The sequence below is a fragment of the Oryctolagus cuniculus genome, chromosome 18 (assembly GCF_964237555.1).
Source record: "Oryctolagus cuniculus chromosome 18, mOryCun1.1, whole genome shotgun sequence".
Classification (NCBI taxonomy): domain Eukaryota; kingdom Metazoa; phylum Chordata; class Mammalia; order Lagomorpha; family Leporidae; genus Oryctolagus; species Oryctolagus cuniculus.
In genome coordinates this window covers 8,317,612-8,337,301 of record NC_091449.1, presented here as the reverse complement: position 1 = coordinate 8,337,301, position 19,690 = coordinate 8,317,612, and the positions used below count along the sequence as shown (strand labels likewise).

At 64.5% G+C, this 19,690-nt stretch overlaps 2 protein-coding genes across 9 annotated transcripts; one reads left to right on the top strand and one right to left on the bottom strand.

Annotated features, from left to right (window-relative positions):
* Window positions 1-1,120: 1,120 nt before the first annotated feature.
* On the bottom strand, window positions 1,121-8,032 carry TULP2 (TUB like protein 2). Of its 8 annotated transcripts, none has more exons than XM_051828750.2 (13): window positions 7,590-8,032; window positions 7,329-7,361; window positions 6,872-6,923; window positions 6,426-6,585; window positions 5,889-6,011; window positions 5,598-5,753; window positions 4,386-4,507; window positions 3,565-3,879; window positions 2,832-2,944; window positions 2,294-2,408; window positions 2,115-2,213; window positions 1,749-1,920; window positions 1,121-1,483 (listed from the first exon to the last, which is right to left on the bottom strand). In XM_051828750.2, the coding sequence occupies exons 2-13, from the start codon at window positions 7,358-7,360 to the stop codon at window positions 1,350-1,352; spliced, it is 1,593 nt and encodes a 530-aa protein (XP_051684710.2). In that variant the 5' UTR covers window position 7,361; window positions 7,590-8,032; the 3' UTR covers window positions 1,121-1,349. The 8 variants fall into 8 exon arrangements, with proteins under 8 accessions (XP_051684710.2, XP_051684712.2, XP_051684711.2 ...); XM_051828752.2 differs by having other exon boundaries at window positions 5,598-5,714; XM_051828751.2 differs by having other exon boundaries at window positions 6,459-6,585.
* Window positions 8,033-8,240: 208 nt separating this feature from the next.
* NUCB1 (nucleobindin 1) lies at window positions 8,241-18,578 on the top strand. Its single transcript, XM_051828815.2, has 13 exons — window positions 8,241-8,397; window positions 8,788-8,917; window positions 10,159-10,266; window positions 10,713-10,845; window positions 12,230-12,333; window positions 13,755-13,940; window positions 14,148-14,238; window positions 15,482-15,540; window positions 15,795-15,887; window positions 15,964-16,056; window positions 16,235-16,405; window positions 16,659-16,764; window positions 17,566-18,578. The coding sequence occupies exons 2-13, from the start codon at window positions 8,798-8,800 to the stop codon at window positions 17,682-17,684; spliced, it is 1,383 nt and encodes a 460-aa protein (XP_051684775.1). The 5' UTR covers window positions 8,241-8,397; window positions 8,788-8,797; the 3' UTR covers window positions 17,685-18,578.
* The last annotated feature ends 1,112 nt before the right edge of the window (window positions 18,579-19,690 follow it).

Here is a 19,690-nt window from a genome sequence, read left to right as displayed (position 1 = left end):
CATGGGTGGCAGGGACATCTTCCATAGCTTTTCCAGGTGCCGGGACACAGCACATGGGGTGCCGTGTGCCGGCGGCAGGGGACCCACAATGCCACACACTGGCACTGTACCACCTTGCAGGTCCCCCTTAGCCCAGAATGCTGGGGTTCGCTCTCTGGGGGCCTTGGCATGCGCCTGGGGCTGAGTTCCGGGAGATTTTCCTGTCGTCTGATGTCATGTTTCTGAGTCCGCTGTGCACAGACTTGGTTTCCTTATCTATAACATAGCTGACAGTTGTACACAACTTGCAGGATTGGAAGGCCTCAAAAGGATCACAGTTTAAAACCGTGCTCGGCCGGCGCTGCAGCTCACTAGGCTAATCCTCCACCTGCGGTGCCGGCACACCGGGTTCCTGGTTGGGGCGCCGGAGTCTGTCCCGGTTGCCCCTCTTCCAGGCCAGCTCTCTGCTGTGGCCAGGGAGTGCAGTGGAGGATGGCCCAAGTGCTTGGGCGCTGCACCCCATGGGAGACCAGGAGAAGCACCTGGCACCTGCCATCGGATCAGCGCGGTGCACTGGTCGCGGCGGCCATTGGAGGGTGAACCAACGGCAAAGGAAGACCTTTCTCTCTGTCTCTCTCTCTCACTGTCCACTCTGCCTGTCAAAAAAAAAAAAAAAAAAAAAAAGTGCTCATCAAATGAATTAATTCACGTGTTAGGAATGTAAGCCATTTTCGTTCTCCCTGATGCGTGTCTTCCATCACCCACCCAAGCTTCCATAGACAGCTTGGAATTCTCTGATCTCTGATCCATCCAGTTCAAATAAGGTGGACCGGGGCCAGTGCTGTGGTGCAGCGGTTAAAGCCACCGCCTGCAGCGCCAGCATCCCATATGGGTGCTGGTTCGAAACCCAGCTGCTCTACTTCTGATCCAGCTCTCTGCTGTGGCCTGGGAAAGCAGTAGAAGATGGCCCAGGTCCTTGGACTCCTGCACCTACATGGGAGACCTGGAAGAAGCTCCTTGCTTTGGGTCGGCCCAGCTCCAGCTGTTGCAGCCAATTGGGGGGTGAACCAGTGGAAGGAAGACCTCTCTCTCTGTCTCTCTGCCTAACTCTGACTTTCAAATAAATAAATAAATCTTTAAAAAAAAAGTGGCCCGAATGTGCAGCCTCACGCCCTGCCCTGTCCACTGACTCCCCAGGCCGCTACGACGCTGCCCTCACCTCCAGCTCCTGTAATTGGGGACCCCATGGGGGTAGGTGCCTTCCACGCCCAGGGCCAGGACTGACCCCAGGCGGCATCTAGTACGTGTTGGTCCTGAGACGGTGCAGAAGCAGACGCGCCCAGGCTGGCGGGGGAGTGGTATTTATTGAATTACTCACAAGCCAGTTTCCCATCGAAACTGGACAAGCAGATGGCGAAGGCTTGAAGCGGGCAAAGCGGGAAGCGGAAGTCCATGGTGAACATGTCTGGGGCCACCCGGCCAAACTGCAGCACCAGGCAATTCGCTGAGGGGGAAGTCGGGAACTGAGCCCTGGGCGGCCGCTCTCCCGATCCCCGCTTCAGGGCTCAGAGAACTCCCAAGAGGTTCGTGTGGCGCCCTTTACTGAGACCTTAACGCCCCCGCGGGTCCTGCAAACTACAACTCCCAGGAGGCTTTGCCACAGCGCGGCGCCCGCCCTGCCTAGAAGAACGCGCCAGTGCTGATGGGAGAGGTAGTTCGGGTGCTCACGCCCCCTGGCCCAGGGAGGCCGCGGGATCCTAGGAGCTCACGGTCATCCAGGTGCACGATCTGGAAGTTCTTGATGGAGGCGCGCGTAACGCGGCCGTGAAAATTGAGCACGTAGGCGCCGTTCTCTTCGCTCCACGACGGGTACTTGTTTCGCAGCAGGACCAGCCCCTGTTTGGCTCCGCGATGAAAGCGACCCAGGAGTGACTCCTGTTCCTGGGAGGGCAAGTAGGGGGCGTGGTTAACCGAAACCAACCCTCAGAAAATGAGTTCACGCCCTGGGAATCCGACAGAGTTCCCCAGGATCCACGGGCCACCTGCACCGCTCCGGCCTCCCCCGCCCCGGGACCTAGGATGGCAGCTCCACCCCTCCCCCACACGCCCCCAGGGCAGCAACCTTGGGGGCTCACATTTTGGGGCTGGACTCTGATCCTCTGGTTCTTCCTGTCCATTCCAGGGATGATCACGGTCATTTTCCGAGGCCCCCGGAATCCCAGGACATTGGTCTCCTGCCGGCATTATTTCCCCCTTGGCCTGGCTCTCTTCCTCTCCTGTCCTGCCCCTTCTCCCCCAACCCTGGGACACTTACGTAACACACGACTCCCAGCTCCTCTCGGAGCCGGGAAGTCCCCGGGGTCAGATACCTTCGTTTGGGATTGACCCCGTTGTCGAAGATGGTGAACTTGGTGCCCAAGATGTTAGATCTGCTCCGGGAAGGGAGTGGGTAGGATACAACACCCCCCAGGTGAGGATCAGCTTCCCTGTAGCCCCAGTCCCGGCCCCCAGCCCTGTGGTGAGCCTGCAGCCTCCTACTATGGCCCGTTAGCAACCCTCCTCCCTGCGGCCAGCATTTGGCCTGAGCAGTTAAGGCACCTGCGTCCCACGTCAGGGCACCTGGGTTCAACACCAGGCTCTGACTCCTGACTTAGAAGGCCCAGCCCCGTGCCTCTGAGAGCCTGCACCCCAACGGGTTCGAACGGCTTCCCTCTCTCTCCCACACCCCTGGCTGCACCTCCGGAATCAGACTCCCCAGGGGGAGCCTGTGACCTGTTGGAAACTGTGGTCCTCTCGTCCCTTTCTCCCCCCCCCCCCCCCCGGCCCGGCTCCCTGCTACCCGTTCTGCACACCTGACTTTGCCCACAAAGTTGTTGCCGTCCCGGGACAGGTCTGTGGGGTCCAGGGAGATGAGGTAATTGGAGGTTTTGCTCCTTCTCCTCTTCCGCCCAGCCAGGAGGAAGTGCTGCGGGTGGGAGACACAGCCGGTCGGAAGGGGTTTCTAGGAGTCCACAGACAAGGAAAGGCTGTGGCCCGTGGCCATGGCGAGGGCACCAGGGCCGTAAGGACCCCCAAACCTGCTGGGAGGTGGGGCTCTCCCTGAGGAAGCCATCAGCTGGGTCCTGGACGGGAGCTTCACCTCTTAGTAGCGACCCCTGGTTGGGACTTAAGCCCAGGCCGTGGCAAGCCTGACCGTCACAGGCAGGAACTGAGAATTTGGAACGGCCTCACGTGCAACATTGGAGCAGGACTTTGAAGGGACGTTCATCCTGATACCCAGGCCTGGCTAGGGGTCAGCCCTGAGGGGAGGGGCACCCTGTCAGGGGTGTGGCTTGTCCCAGGACTGAGTGAGGTCTGACAGTGAGGAAGCTCAGGAGAGACCACTTGCAGTGGGACAAGACTTGGTGTGAGACGGCCGAGGCCACCGGGCTCCATGAGGAACGGATTCCGGGCCTGGGACGGCCAGGGCTGGGCGTGGGAGTGGGCAGGTCCACCTTGCAAATGACCAGCGAGGCCAGGGTTCCTGGACATCCCGACTTTGCGCAGAAGGGGCTCGGGCTGGGAGGCGGGCGGGCGTGCCCGAACCTTCAGGCCTTCCTCGGCCTCCAGGTAGAGGTGGTAGAAGGGGAACATGCCGCGGTCCACGTCGCGCTTGTTGCGGCTGATGCGGCACTGCACCATGTGGCCCTGAGGCGCCGGCTGCAGCACGTAGGCCTCCAAGTCCTCGCCCAGCCGAGGCCCGGGCTTGGACGGCGGCAACTGCACCAAGCCCTCCACGTGGCCGCTGTCAGGGCCGCTCGGGCCTTTGCCTTCGCGTTCCGACACCTGCTCTTCCGCTGCCTCTGGGGGGGTCACTCCGGAAGACCCCCGCTCCTCTTTTTTCTCCTCCGGGTCTTCGCTCTAGCACCACACGGCAAATTCAAAGGTGAGCGACAGCGGGCGCCCCACCTTGCCGACTGCTGATTGGCCAGCCCAGCAAAGGGTGCCGCCCCCAGCCATACATGTTTCCTGTGCCATTGGTCAAAGGTCTCAGTCAGCCAACCCAGCCACGCCCCAGGAGCTGTTGATTGGCTAGTTCTATTCGCTTTCCCCCTGAAGCCGAGCCGACTCTGCCTACTGATTGGAGAACCCCTGTGGGGCGCACTGCCCATTCGGACAAAACGGTGTAGATTCAATTCAGGTAACACTGCACACAGCCCAGGTGTGGCTCCAAGGGAACCCTTGCACCAGGCTAAGTGAGAGCAGTTGGCTCTGATAAATAGCGCGCACACACACACACACACACACAGCGTCTGCTAGCCCATCACAGCAGGGAAGAAAAAGCGCCCCAGGGTTTCCTCCCCACCCTCCCCGGGTGTCCCAGGCTGGCCGTCTTCCTCCTCCGGAGCGCCCGTGCCTCCCGTCACCTGGCAGGTGCCCACGTCCCCGCGTTCCCAGCCACTGTCCACTCCAAGCTTTGCGTCTGGACTGGGCTCATTGAATTCGTCCTCCACATCCTGTAATTCACTCTGGTCCTTTGTGGTGGCCCCTAAGGGGGGGAGAAGCCGGGACCGGAGTAAGGAAAACTCGGTCCCATGAGTCTGGGACATGGCCATCGGGGCTAGCGGCACAAGGCCAGAACTCTGGGGTTCTCAGCCCCTACTCACTACTCCTTGCCCTCCCTTGCCACATCCTCCCGAGAGGCTGCTGAGAATAGGAAGGGACGTGAGGGTCTCACCCTTCTCCTATCCCAGAGACGGGGGGTAGAAGTTGGGGCAGTAATGTGGAGTCTTGTCACTGAAATGCTGGCAATGTCATGGGGATTGGGGGGGGGTGTGTGTGGCACAATGGAATATTACTAGGGAATGAAAAGGAATGAAATACTGGCAAGGCTGCAGCATAGATGACCCCTAGCAACTTTATACATAAGAGAAGCTAGACACAGAAGGTCACATATCGCATGATTCCACGGACATGAAACAGGGTGGGCAAAATTTTTTTTTTTTTGACAGGCAGAGTGGACAGTGAGAGAGAGAGACAGAGAGAAAGGTCTTCCTTTGCCGTTGGTTCACCCTCCAATGGCCGCCGCGGCCGGCGCGCTGCGGCCGGCGCACCGCGCTGATCCGATGGCAGGAGCCAGGAGCCAGGTGCTTTTCCTGGTCTCCCATGGGGTGCAGGGCCCAAGCACCTGGGCCATCCTCCACTGCACTCCCTGGCCACAGCAGAGGGCTGGCCTGGAAGAGGGGCAACCGGGACAGAATCCGGCGCCCCGACCGGGACTAGAACCCGGTGTGCCGGCGCCGCTAGGCGGAGGATTAGCCTATTGAGCCGCTGCGCCGGCCTCAGGGTGGGCAAATTTAAAGAAACAAGAAGTGGATCAGGGCTTCTCTTGGAGGAAATGACATGGGGTGACCGCTAATGGGCGCAGGGTTTCTTTTCGGGGTGGCATAAGTGTTCTAGGATAGAGAGAGGCAACAGCACAGATCTGTGAACACACCAAGAACCACGGAACTATGGGATCTATAACTGCCCTTCAAGAAACACATAAACCTTTCTTTTTTGAAAGCGGCTTCCAAGAAAGGAAGACGATCGGCCACACGGCAGGAAGCCGGAATTCACCCCGATGTTCCCGAAATTACCGGGCCACTTCCAGGCCAGCCAACCCCTGCGGCGAGTTCCCTGAGGCTCCTTATAGGGCTGAGGAGAGACGGGCACGTCCTCCACGGAGACCTCCTCCAGCTCTGGTTCGGAATTGTCTGGAAGCCAGGAGAGGGAGGGGACTGGAGCCTCGGGTCCTAGGGGGTTGGAGGCGGCGGCGGCGGCTCAGGACTTGACGGCCCAGGCAGGAGGGAGGAGCGGGTGGGGCCGCAGACGCCTGGGCTTGGTCGGAGCCGTTTTCGGGGGAAGGCGGCCCAGGGGCTGGCGGTTACCTGCTTCCGTCGGCGACAGCAAGGGGCAGCGCTCGCCGCTGCCGTCCCCACCGCAGCCCACGGTGCCCGGCGGACCGTGCGCTTCGGGGAGCAGGTGTGCCTGGAGGAGAGGGTTCCCAAAGCCTGGGACAAGTGCGGCGGCGTCAGTGAACGCACAGGGCTCCAGCACGCGGACCCCCGCACCCGCCGAAACGCCATCCTACGGCTCAAACAGGCACCGCTCCGCGCCTAAACAACCCCATGCCAGGCTCGCACAGCCTCCCCACAAGTTCGCCTCCGAACCGTCCACGCCCCGCCACCAGGCGCCACCTGGCTCCGCGCACCCCGCTCCCGGCCTCGGCTCTCTCCGGCCGCTTCCGGGTTCCCCCAGGCCCCGCCCTCGAGCTCTGCCCAATCACAGGACGCGCTCGGGCACGATCCTCCAATGGCAATGCGCCCCGCCCACGAACCCTCGCCCCATGCTCCCCTTTGGCTTCGCCCAAAGGCCCTGCCAGGCCCCGCCCCCGCGCTCCTATTGGCTCCTCCCCACAGACTGACGTCTCCATCTGAGAGCCCCGGAGCTGCCCTCACGGTGGTCGGCCTTGAAGCGGTCTTCTCGCCGCGACCCTTGCCGGTGCCGCAGAGAAGCGTCAGGATTGGCCTGGACCATGAGCGGCTCCTGGCGCTTCCGGCGTTGCTTCTTCTCGAACAGCCGCCTCTGGAGGGGGCGGGAGCGGGAACCCGCGCTGTTATCAGACGGGAAGACAGGTGTTGGGGGGGGGGCTGGGGAGGGGAGGCCCGCATAGGTGGGCGAACTCGTGACCCCCTGAGTCTCAAGGGTCCAGGCCCTCAGCTCCAAGAGTCCTGGGCACGCAGCCCCTCCTTCCATCGAAATGTAGGGGTCTCCGCACCAGGGTTTGCTTCTCTAGGGTCCCAAGTTCCTATTTCTTATTTCCCAAGTGCAGATGTGAGGTGGGGGCGGGGGAGGGTCCTGGGCAGGGTACCTGCTGTTCCAGCTTCTGCATCCTCAGGGCAGCGAGCTCTTCGGCAAGGGTGCTGGGAGAGACGCAGGCTGGTGTGGGAGCAAGCGGGGCCCTCCCCCTCCCCCCTGCCCTCCCCCCTCCCCGCCTGCCCCCGCCCCACTCGGGTTCTGAGCGGTGAGGTCACAGACCTTGCGGAACCTGAGCCTGCTGCGCCAGATCTCAAGCTTTTTCTGTGTCTGGAATCTGCGTTCTTCCCGTCTCAGGGTCCCCCGTCCCCCCTCACGCCCGGAGGTCTCCCCCGGCAGCCCCCTCTTGGCAGGGCCCAGGAGCCCAGTCCCCAGTCCCCCTGCAAAGCCCCGGATTCTCCACCTGCTAGGTTACGGGGCCGGACCCGAGTGCCGGGGAGGCATAATCAAGTCTCAGATGAACTCCACTAGCGCCCGCACCCCGCGCCCCGACAGCTTGGTTCCACACTCACCCGTTCTTACACGTGCTATTTTCCTGAGACATCCTGGAGAGGCGAGAACAAGCGGTCAGAACGCAGACCCAGCCTCCCAGCAGCCCTTGCCCTCCCGACCTGACCTTAAGCCCGGGCAGCCTGGGTCCTGCAGCAGGACTGACGGCCAGCTGTTCCGACTCCTTCACTGGGGGGGGGGGGGGGGGGGGCAGGGAGCCCGACTCTCTCTACGCCTGCAGCTCGGGGCCCCGGGCTGCAAACCCCTGCGCAGGTCCCACCTACCTGGGATTTTGAAGACTCTCTTCCGCTTTGGCGGGGACGGGCTACTCATATTCACACCTCAGGGCCTTGCCTCTGGAGGCCATGTTAAAGCACACCTAACTCTTTGAGAGCTGGGGACTAATCTCGGGTTCTCTGGGAAGCAGGCAGGAGGAGAACAAAGGGCTCAGAGGTAGAGAGCGTGCCTCTTGGGGCCTATCCTAATCTCTTCTCTCCCTGTCCCCTACACTCACTTCCAACAAAGCAGTGACCTCTGGCCAGCCCTGCAGCTAGGCAACCCCGGGGTTCTGAATCGGAATGGCACGTAAGTGTTCCTTAAAGGGGCCTGAGAGAAGCGGCGGCCGCAAAGTCTCCTCCATGTGTCTCCTTTTATAAGGAGCTTATAAGTCTGCTCGGTTGCTACGGAGCTGCACCTCGCAGGTGCTTCTTGGGCGCGAAAACAAATAGTCAAAGTACGACTCCCAGGAGGCGAAGGGGCCAAGACGTCGGCGGAAGTGACTCATTTCCGCCGCTCCCGCCCAGGGCCTGCAGGGAGTTGTAGTTCTCTTCGGGAAAGTGTCCTACATGGCAGGAAGCGCAGCATCAGGAGGCGGGGCTTCTGAGAAAGCAAGCGAAGCTGTCGGGGGATAGGGGCGGGACTTCGGCAAGGGGCGAGGCCAGGAGGCGTGACGAGAGCGCCCGGAGCCAGCGTGGACCAATCAGGGTCCTGGGGGCGGGATCTCCGGGCAGATGGGCGTGGCCTAGGGGGGAAATCACTGAGCGAGCCCCTGAGGTCCTGGCCCGGGAAAACGCCCTCTGCGGCGAGGACGAGGTGAGGGCCGCGGCCCAGGCTCCGGGGTCCTAGGGGGAGGACGGGGCCGCGATGCCGGAGAACGGGGTCCCGGGGGAGGCTGGGCCGGTGCCAGGGCTTCCGGGTCCTGGGAGAGAGGAGGCGCGGAGCCTGGACTCCGGGGTCTGGGGGAGGAACGGCCGGGGTCTGGGGTGTCCGAGCGCGAGGGAAGAGGGCGCTGGGGGCCGGGACTCCCGAGTCCCTGGGGCGGAGGAAGCGGGGACTTGCAGGTGTGGACCCCCGGGTGCCGGGTCACGAAACGCGTTGAGTCCGGACTCCCGGGGGTGGGGGCCGCACGGGGGGCCGGACCCCAGGGGACTGAGCTGGGAGGCGGCTGGGGGTCTGCATTTTCCACCTCGCTGCCCCTCGCAGACCGGCCGCCATGCCGCCCCGTGGGCCGCGCAGAGCCCTGCTGCTGCTGCTGCTGTTGCACGCTGCGGGCGCCGTGCCGCTGGAGCGGGGGTCCCCCCGCCAGGACGAGAGCCCCGCCACCGAGAGTCCCGTGAGTGGCCCGCCTTGCGCGCTGCAGCCCTCGGCGCCCCCGGGGCGACCTGAGCCCAAGGTTGCGGCTGTGGCCCGCCTGCCGTTCTCTTCGCAACACTGGGGTCTGGGGCTCAGTTAAAAACTGGGGTGCCCCCCACTTGAAAATCAGGCCAGATGCTAAGTTTACAAAGCACCCCTGTCCACCTAAGCCTCTCTCGCTTTAAGAGCCTTGCCACCCGAGAAGAAACGAGAAATTAAAGGAAAACTACATCTCCCAGGAGCACCGGGAGCGGCTGATGATAGGCAGAGGCGTCCTAACTTCACGGAGCTCCAGGCGTTGGGGTTTGAACGGAAGAAAGGGCCCCTGAGCTGCGCACTAATCCCAACAGCTGTCTGTCAAATCCCACCAGACTTAGTGCTTCGCAACATTTACTTATTCATTTATTTATTTGCAAGGCAGGATTTCAGAGAGAGGACAAGGAGAGGGAGGGAGAGCAGGCATCTTCCACCTGCTGGTTCACTCCCCAAATGCCTGGAGGAAGCCTGGAGCTCCATCCGGGTCTCCCGCGCGGGTGCAGGGGCCCGAGCACTTGGCCCATCTTCCGCTGCCTTCCCTGGCGCATTAGCAGGGAGCTGGATGGGAAGTGGAACAGCTGGGACTTGAACCGGTGTCCGTATGGGATGGCGACATCCAGGCTGTGTCTGATAGGCGCCAATCCCTCGTGGCTGCCTTTGGCTTCCCGCTACTGCGCGCCCTGGGAGCTGGGACCACGCAGGGCGACGGCTCAAGCCGTTGGGCCCCTGCCACCCACGCGGGAGACCCGGATGGAGCTCCTGGCCCCGCAGCCCCCAGCCCCAGCCTGTTGTGGGCATGTGGGGAGTGCATCAGCCAATGAGAACTCTCTCAAAAAACTCAGTGAACTGCTAGATGGGTGGTTGAACGGAAGCTTGTGTCACTGCTTCCCAGCAAAATTCCGTCCACCCCAGCACGCACTCCGTGGGGGTGCCGGGCTGGGCGCCCCTCGATTTCCATCGCAAATCCCCCCCGGACTTGGGAGGAGGTGAAAACCAGCCCTCGGGTCAGGGTTACACCGTGAGTGGGATTGGAACCCGGAGTCCTCGTGCCCCACAGCAGGCCCCCTGCTGTCCTGGCCCCCAGCCCCATCGTCAGTCCTCCGGGGCAGCAGGGCCGCGGTCCTGCCTACAGGAAGGCGCTGCAGAGGGCGGGGCGATGGCTGCGTGTCTGTCCTTGTCACCCAGGACACCGGGCTGTACTACCACCGGTACCTGCAGGAGGTCATCAACGTGCTGGAGACGGACGGTCACTTCCGGGACAAGCTGCAGGCCGCCAACGCCGAGGACATCAAGGTGAGGGCAGGGGACGCAGGCCCTGCGGTGCCAGCTGAGCCCGCGGTGTGGGGGGCCTCTCGGCGGGAGAGGGCTCTGGGGAACCCGCGCTTAGCACGCGGAATTCATTCAAAACATGAGCCGCGCTGGGATCCCCTGCGTCGTCGCCGACTCCCGTGTGGGGGCCGAGGGTGCACCGTGCACGGGCTTCGCTCGCCGCTGTTAGCAATGTCCATCTCTGGGGTCACCTGGTCTTGCTGTCTCTGGCAGGCCACGCCCCCTGTGTGTGAGCCCACACCCCATGAGTGCAGCTGCAGCCCAGCGTGCGAGGCGACGGGAGGCGCGGTGCAGAGGGCGCAGGGCCCGGACCTGAGGGGCTGCGCCTTGTCCTGTGGGCTCGCAGTAGCGGGGCAGGGCAGGCGGAGGAGCCCGCCCGGCCTTTCAGGCTGACCCCTCGCTCCCTGCAGAGCGGGAAACTGAGCCGAGAGCTGGACTTCGTCAGCCACCACGTGCGCACCAAGCTGGATGAGCTCAAGAGGCAGGAGGTGTCTCGGCTGCGGATGCTGCTCAAGGCCAAGATGGACGCGGAGCAGGAGCCCAGTGAGTGGGCGGGGCGGGGCCTCCGCGGGTGGGCGGGGCCGCGGGTGGGCGGGGCCTCCCGGCCCTGTAAGGTGCCTGTTCTTCCCAGCTCAGCTCAGCGCTCACGGTGCCCTCTCGTCTGTCTTCTGTTTCCCTATTTTAAATTTTAAACCTCATTATCATATTTAAAGCGATTTATTTATTTGAAAGGCAGAGTTACAGAGGGGCAGAGGCAGAGAGAGGGAGAGGTCTTCCGTCCCCTGGGTCACTCCCGAGTTGGCCGCAATGGCCGGAGCTGAGCCTCTCTGAAGCCGGGTCTCCCACGCGGGTGCAGGGGCCCAAGCCCTGGGCTCCGTCATCCGCTGCTTCCTCGGGGGCCTAGCAGGGAGCTGGAGCGGAAGTGGAGCAGCCGGGACTCGAACCTGGGACGCCGCCGTCGCAGGGGGCAGCTCCACCTGCTGTGCCACGGGGCCGGTGCCTGGCGTCGCCCTCGGCCATCTCGTCGCGCTTTGCCGTCGTTAGTTCTCCTGGCCCTCTCACAGGGAGCCTTGGGGGGCACAGGGGCTCCTCCCCCGGGAGCCCGGGAGCCTGTCCCCATCTCAGAGCCTCAGCCGGGCCTCGTCTGCCAGGCCCATTTCACACCCGAGGTCGCGCAGCCGCAGGGCGCAGGGGTTGGGCCGTGGACGTCTTTGGGGAGCTGGCCGGCGGTCCAAAGTCTGTGCCGGCCTCTGGGGCCCAGGTTCACCACGGTCCCGCGGGCGCCCTCTGCTGGGCTGTGGCGCCCTCGTCACCCCAGCGCGGCTCACTGAGTGCAGAGTCTCCTGCACGCGGGACCTCCACTGGCCTTGGCCTCCGTGGCCGCGACGCCGTCCTGGCTCCCAAGGGTGCAGGCTCTGTCACTGCCTGGCTCCTGTGTGCACAGCCGCGTCCTCTCTGGGCCTCCGTTTCCAACTCCAGAAAGCGGGGATCAGCATAGATCCCCCCCTGCTGTCCCCAGTACAGTCATTGTACACATCAGCCTTGGTCGTGGGCTCGCTTCCTCCAGGAAGCCCTCCCTGCTGGCCCAGGCTCCGGCAGCAGATTGATCCTCGGAGCTTCCCCAGCGCCCTGTGTGCTGGGCCCTGAGCCTCCTCCCAGCACCGTGGGCTGTGCGGCGGCTCACCCCCTCCCCCCTCCCGCACCGTGCGCTGTGCGGCTGGCTCATCCCCCCCACACACATCCCCCCGCACCGTGCGCTGTGCGGCGGCTCACCCCCTCCCCCCTCCCGCACCATGCGCTGTGCGGCTGGCTCACCCCTCACCCCTCCCCCGCACCGTGCGCTGTGCGGCGGCTTACCCCCCCACACCCCCGCACCGTGGGCTGTGCAGCTGGCTCAGCACCTCCCTCCCTTCCCCCCCCTCCGCAGACGTGCAGGTGGACCACCTGAGCCTCCTGAGGCAGTTCGAGCACTTGGACCCCCAGAACCAGCACACGTTCGAGGCCCGCGACCTGGAGCTGCTGATCCAGACGGTAACCGGGAGGCCCGGGGCCCAGCGGGAGAGCAGGGTCCCGGTCCCCTGCCCGCGCCTCCTCCTCCTCGCTGGCGCAGGCTGGGCTGCTTCCCGAAGCTTCCTCCGGCCTCTGGGGAAGCAGAGGCTGCGGGCAGGTCGGGCGAGGGTGCTGCTCACAGCCGGCCTCGCCTGCGCGTCACAGCTCCGCCCCCGCCGCGGCCCCCGCTGATGCGGACCTAGGGTGGATTTCTTATCTGAAAGGCTTAGTGACGGAGACAGAAACCTGTCTTCTGGCTCACTCCCCCAAGCGGCCGCAACGGCAGGGCTGGGCCATCCAAAGCCAAGGCACACGGGTCTCCCACGTGGGTGGCAGGGCCCCAGGCGCGGGATGTGGGCGTGGCAGGCTGCAGCTTCGCCGGCTGGGCCAGCACGCCCGCCGTTCCGGGGAGGGCTGCCTTCCAGCCCTGGCTGTGAGGGCCAAGGGGATGCTTGGATCCCATCACTTTAAGCTCTTAAGTTTGGGTTCATCCCTCCCCGCGGTAATGGGAACTGATACCGTCGGCGTCTGAGACATGGGATCAACAAGGAAGGGGCAGCCAAGGCTGCCGTGGCCGGCTCACAGCCCTGCCGCGGCTCCCCTGGCCCGAGACCCCCCAGCCCGAGCGCCCCCAGCCCCGAGCCCGCTGCCCAGCCTGGCCTGGAGTCCCGGTAGCTCCCTCTAGTGGCCATGAAGGTAATAGCAGCTATTTTAACGCGGTGCAATAAAGCCCCGCACTGGGCCGGCCCCCCGTCCTGACATTCGCTAGACTCCAGAACATTCCAGAAACTGTCCGCTCCTCTCCGCACTGGGCCGTGCTGGCTGTCCCCCAGGGGTGACCTGCTGTGTGGCCACAGAACGCAGGCTGAGAATCCGGTACAGGCCGGCCCCCACGCCACGGCCGTGCTAACTTCCTGCTGTGGCTCTGACCAGTGCTTAGTAGCTTAGAACAGTCTGGCTTTTTTTTTTTTTTTTTTTTTTCAAAAGGCAGATCATGCAGCTGCTGGCTCAGTGCCCCAGTGTCTGCAACAGCCAGGGCCAGGCCAGGAGCTTCCTCCGGGTCTCCCACGCAGGTGCAGGGGCCCAAGGACTTGGGCCATCTTCCACTGCTTTCCCAGGCCATAGCAGGGAGCTGGATCAGAAGTGGAGCAGCCGGGACTCGAACCGGCGCCCATAAGGGCTGCCGGCACCGCAGGGGCGGCTTTACCCGCTACCGCAGGGGCCACAGCACCGGCCCCTGTCATCTCGTTTGACAGAGAGAAGGGCGCATCCTGGGGAGGAGCAATCGTGGAGACCCAGAAAGTGAGATCAGGGCGCAGGGCTTGGGCCGGGGCGGGGCGGATGTCAGATCGGGAGCCGGGCAGGGCGGCCGGGGCAGGAGTGCGAGCGGCCGCCTCCCCCAGGCCACCCGGGACCTCGCCCAGTACGACGCGGCCCACCACGAGGAGTTCAAGCGCTACGAGATGCTGAAGGAGCACGAGCGCCGCCGGTATCTGGAGTCCCTGGGAGAGGAGCAGAGAAAGGAGGCGGAGAAGAAGCTGGAGGAGCAGCAGCGCCGGCACCGAGAGCACCCGAAAGTCAACGTGCCTGTGAGAACCCAGACTGGGAACCCGCTGCCGCAGAGGCTGCTGGGAGTTGTAGTCTTCTTGGCTTGTGCCACAGGGGCTGCCGGGAGTTGTAGTCTTCTTGGCTTTCTTGCTCCGGAGTGACTTCGGTTGGATGGGAGTAGGGTCCCCTGGCTGGATCGCGCGGCTCCCAGACCTGTCGCTCACGAGCTGCGGCTCTCCCCTCCACAGGGCAGCCAAGCCCAGTTGAAGGAGGTGTGGGAGGAGCTGGATGGATTGGATCCCAACAGGTTTAACCCCAAGACCTTCTTCATACTGCATGGTAAGGTGGGGAGGGAGCCCAGACCCGGCTGAGCCCTGCGGTGGCTCTGGCCTCTTGGGGCCTGAACACCAGGAGGGGCCTTCCTGCCCTAGAGGGGCCTTCCTGCCCTAGAGGGGCTTAGGCAGCCCTGGGCGGCCTGAAGCCATCTGTCTGGTTGACCACAAGGCCCGGCCCCTCCCTTCCCCGCGTGGGGCTGGGATCCTCCCCACCACGGGTGAGCCTGGACGCACCGGGCCTCTGAGTCCTAAAGACCGGCCAGTGTCCACCCCGGCAGGGGTGGGGGGCGGGCAGCCAGCACAGCGAGGCAGTATGGCTGTGGGGGGCGCCCGGGCTTGCTGGAGCGAACGTACGGGGAGCAGGCGGGAGCGGGGCGTGGGGGAGGTGCCGGCAGCCCCCAGGCTCGCGATCGGGGACTTTATTCCGATGGGTGCTGAGGAGAGCCCGCGGGAGTAGGGGCTGGCGCCCAGAGTGTGGGGAGGAGGGACCTCGGGACGCAGGGAGAAGTGACGGGCAGGCAGGGCTTGCACACGGGCTGATGGAGTGGGAGGGCGAGGGAGACCACACGCGGCTGGCAGGTACATGACCCAACCCGCGTCGGGAGGAAGCTTGCGCTGGCTGTGCACGTGTGGGTGCGCCGGAGGCCGAGGACCCGGAGCCCCCATGTACACTGTCCACCGTGGCGGCCACCAGCCACCCGTGGCCGTCGCCGTGTAGCATGAGAGGGGCTGAAAAGCTGAAACTTAACGGAAACAGTCCATTTGGCTAGTGGCGGCCATACTGGGTAGTGCTGACCCCAAGGCTGGACGGCAAAGCCCCAGGCCTGAGGAAGGGGGTGGAGCCAGCGAGGAGCGGGGGGCGGGGCAGCGGGGGGGGGCAGGATGGCCTCCTGGGAGCGCCGGCTGACGGTTAGGTGAGATGCAGGCTGAGAACTGACCACCGGATCTGCAAGCGCAGGGTCGCTGGCTACCCCGGCGGGAGCTGGGGGGACGGGGCGGAGCGGGGCACCGAGAAAGCTGGGGCTCGGGTTTCCCTGGCACCGGAGTGGGCGCTGGCCCTGCTCTGTGAGGCAGTCCTGGACACCCCCGATCCTGGGCTGAGCCTGCTCCCGGAACTCCCGGTGCTGGGATCGATCCACGCACGCTCCGGGAAAGCCCACGCTCCCCCGTGGGGTACTGACGCCTGAGAGCCCCCGGTTCACCCCCAGAGGGCCGTCACGACCTGTCCCGGTGTCCCTTCCCCTCAGATATCAACAGCGACGGCGTCCTGGACGAGCAGGAGCTGGAGGCGCTTTTCACCAAGGAGGTAAGCGCCACGGGAGCCGCGGGCCGGGGACCCCACAGCAGCCATACCTGGCCCCGGGATGCTAGAGGGCCCCTGAGTCGGCGTCCGGAGAAAACTACAACTCCCAGAAGGCGCAGGGGCGACACCAGGCTTCCGTGCCCCGCGGACTGCTGGGAGTTGAAGTTGCTGCGGGGGCGAGGGTTTCCGAGAAGGGGTCTGGGAACGCGGTGACCCCGCGCTCCTCAGCGACCCCTGCCTCTCGCTCGACCCCGCAGCTGGAGAAAGTGTACGACCCGAAGAACGAGGAGGACGACATGCGTGAGATGGAGGAGGAGCGACTGCGCATGCGGGAGCACGTGATGAAGAATGTGCGAGGCGGGGGCGGGGCCCCGGAGGGCGGGCTGGGGGCGGGGCTCCGCCGCTGATCCCACCCTCGTCCCGCAGGTGGACGCCAACCAGGACCGCCTGGTGACCCTGGAGGAGTTCCTCGCGTCCACTCTGAGGAAGGAGTTCGGGGACACCGCGGAGGGGTGGGAGGTGAGCCCGTGGGATGCGCTGGGCCGCAGCTGCCTCGCTCCGCGGACCCTCAGCCCTGTCCTGCTGCCCTGGCGGCCCTGGCCTGCACTGGGTCCTCCCTCGCCTCTGCGAGGTGGGCGGGCCGCGGCTGGAGACCGCCCGCCACACGCTGATGGATGGCCCGTGTCCGGCCTCGCAGACCGTGGAGATGCACCCGGCCTACACGGAGGAGGAGCTGCGGCGCTTTGAGGAGGAGCTGGCCGCCCGCGAGGCCGAGCTGAACGCCAAGGCCCAGCGGCTGAGCCAGGAGACACAGGCCCTGGGGCGGTCCCAGGACCGCCTGGAGGCTCAGAGGAGGGAGCTGCAGCAGGTGCGGAGACCCCGGGCCCCGATCTCGTCCACGTGGGCCTCCAGAGCCCGGGAAGACCCCGTGGTGGTGGGCGCACGGTGCGGCTGCCGCGTGCAACACGGGCGGGTGGGGAAGGCAGAGCCGGGGGCAGAGGGGCTGCCCTGTGGCCAGGCGGCCCCCCGGCCACGTCAGGCAGGGAAGGGAGCCCTGGGGCCGAGGCCCCAGTGCCCGGGAAGCCAGCGCCACAGCCGGGTCTGTGCGGCCCCCCCCGCAGGCCGTTCTGCAGATGGAGCAGAGGAAGCAGCAGCAGCAGCAGCCACAGGACCTCGGTGCCCCCGGCCCCAACCCGGAGGGGCAGCTCAAGTTCCGTCCGGACACCGGTGCTGGCCCTGGCCTGGGAGAGGGGCTGGGCTGGACCCCTGGGTCTGAGGGAGGAGGCGCTGGGCTGGACCCCTGGGTCTGAGGGAGGAGGGGCTGGGGCTGGACCCCTGGGTCTGAGGGAGGAGGCGCTGGGCTGGACCCCTGGGTCTGAGGGACGAGGGCTGGGCTGGACCCCTGGGTCTGAGGGAGGAGGGCTGGGCTGGACCCCTGGGCCTGAGGGAGGAGGGGCTGGTGCTGAGCATCTGGGTCTGAGGGAGGAGGGGCCGGAACTGGACCCCTGGGTCTGAGGTACGAGGGCTGGGCTGGACCCCGGGTCTGAGGGAGGAGGGGCTGGAACTGTACCCCTGGGTCTGAGGGAGGAGGAGTGGGGCCTGGAGCCCTGGGTCTGAGGGAGGAGGAGCTGGGCCTGGACCCCTGGGTCTGAGGGAGGAGGGGCTGGGGCTGGACCCCTGGGGCTGAGGGAGGAGGGGCTGGGCTGGACCCCTGGGTCTGAGGGAAGAGGGGCTGGGCCTGGTCTCCTGTGTCTGAGGGAGGAGTGGCTGGGGCCTGGACCCCTGGGTCTGAGGGAGGAGGGCTGGGGCTGGACCCCTGGGTCTGAGGGAGGAGGGCTGGGGCTGGACCCCTGGTCTGAGGGAGGAGGGCTGGGGCTGGACTCCTGGGTCTGAGGGAGGAGGGCTGGGGCTGGACTCCTGGGTCTGAGGGAGGAGGGCTGGGCTGGACCCCTGGTCTGAGGGAGGAGGGGCTAGGTCCCTGTGGTGCAGGACTCTGGGAATCTAAGCTTCGCTCTCGGCCCCCTCCAGCTGCAGACGACGCGCCCGTGCCGGCCCCGGCCGGTGACCAGAAAGAAGCGGACGTTTCAGAAAAGAAGGCCCCTGAGCCGGCCACGGGGGGACCCCCGCTGGAGTCCCAGCGCCTGTGATCAAACGACCCCAGCCCCCCACGTCCGCTGCATGGCCGACGGGAGCGGGTGTGATCCAGTTGCCCTCCGTGGGGGCCGCAGCTTGCACCGCCGCCACCGCCGCCATCCCTGCCCGCCTCCGCCCTGCAGCTCCGTCCCCTCCCAGCGGCCTGGCCTCTCTCGCGTCCGCTGGCGCGGGGTCAGCTTCCTCAGGAAGTCCGCGGCCGCCCTGTGTCCGCACAGCTTCTGGAAGTCCCGTCCGCTGCCCCGAGCCCGGCTTCTGTTGGTTTTTGGGGACTCGGGGGGGGTCCCTTGAGCCTCATGCCTTGTTGGATCCAGCGATCCCGAGGGACAGCGGCCTCCAGGCAGGGCTGGGTGCCCCGCAGCGGGGGACGCTCAGCCCCAAGCTGCCCCCACCCCGGAGCAGTCCCAGCCCCGCCTCTGCTGCTCGTGGGTCCGCACGAATACACTTTCCGGAACGAATCTTGGCTCGGTGCGTGCGTGGCGCCACCTGCCGCGTCCTCGCCGGGCCAGGCGCAGTCCCAGCGTCTCCGCCAAGGCCGGGCCTGGCGTCCGCCCGCCTGGTGCCGACGGGTCTGCCTGAGGCGCTGTCGGGGACATCTCCCCCTCCCACGACCCCAAGCGTGAAGATGTGCCTGCAGTGGCTTCTTGCCTCAAGGGCTGGAAGGTCCTGTGGTTAAGTGAAGGAACGTCTTGTGGTTAATGCATAGCTCTAGGTCCAGCAAACATCCTGGCGTGCATACAGCCTGCTACCCACCCGCCTGAGACATGCGGTTATCATGCGGCCCTACAGGGCCTCTCGCCCACATACAACAGTTCCTCCTCCTCAGCCCCCTTGCTACAAAGCATATAAACCCTTGTGTAAAAAAAATAAATTTTACAGCTTAATCAGAACTCCTGTCTTGCTGCCTTCTTTGTGTCTCCTGTCCCTCTCATTCCTCCCTCTAGGTCCTTAGCCCCCGTTGACGTCCCGCGGGACGGGACAGCTGGCGCCCAACGTGGGGCTCGAGTGCCTGTAAGATTGGAGGAACGCCGCCTTCGAGGGGGAAAACTTGGATCCAACTGACTGTGTGACCGGCTCGGAACTGCCCACCCGAGACATCAGCTTCGGTCAACGCTGCGGAGTGAAGACGGCGCAAGGTTAGTGACTGACCGTGGGACAGGCGTTATCGTCACGGGAAATGTTCGTTTCGGGTCTAAAGGAGGCCCTCAAGACATGAGGAGTTCGGGTTAAAAATAAGGATCTAAAGGCATTTTTTGAGTATGTGGAAAAGTTATGTCCCTGGTTCCCCAGGGAGGGAACTACTGACGAGGGCAAGTGGTGAGGAGTTGGAGATGTTTAAAGGATTTTCATGAGACCTTTGGCCCTGAAAAGGCGCCTGTTACGGCCTTCTCATATTGGAGTCTAATCAATGACATTGTAAAAGTTCGCTCCATCGACGCCCTGATTAGGGACGGTGAGGAGACGCTACAGCGATCCCCCCACCCCCCGACCCACATCTAAATGTCCGTCTGTCATCTTGGATATGCCTTCCGCCGATGAGGACCCCATAAATGAGGATAAGGAGCCCATTTCGGCTTCTACCAATAAATCGAGTCAATTATATCCTGCCATCCGAGGCAGTCCTGACAAATTAGATTCAAATTATGTTATCATAATCCTGATTGGCCCCCAAATCTTAAAAATCCCCCGCCATATAACCCTCCCCCTCGCCCTCCCTTTGCGCCCCGGCTCTCTAAGGGCCGACCCTGCCGTGCCTGACTTGTCAGCCCTGCGGCGATCACTTCAGCACAGACGAGGACATATTCAGCTCCTTAAGGAGCTGCACTCCCTTGACGAGGACTCCGTCCTCTGAACCCAGGATGGCGCCAGCTAGGCTTCTCCTGTCTGATACCTTCAGGGGAAAACTCAGAAGTTTTTCTATTTACATCCCAAAAGCCCTTTGTTCCAAGAGGAGCAGAGGTGGGGAAGCAAGACCCATCTCCTTAAAACCCTCAGCCTCAAC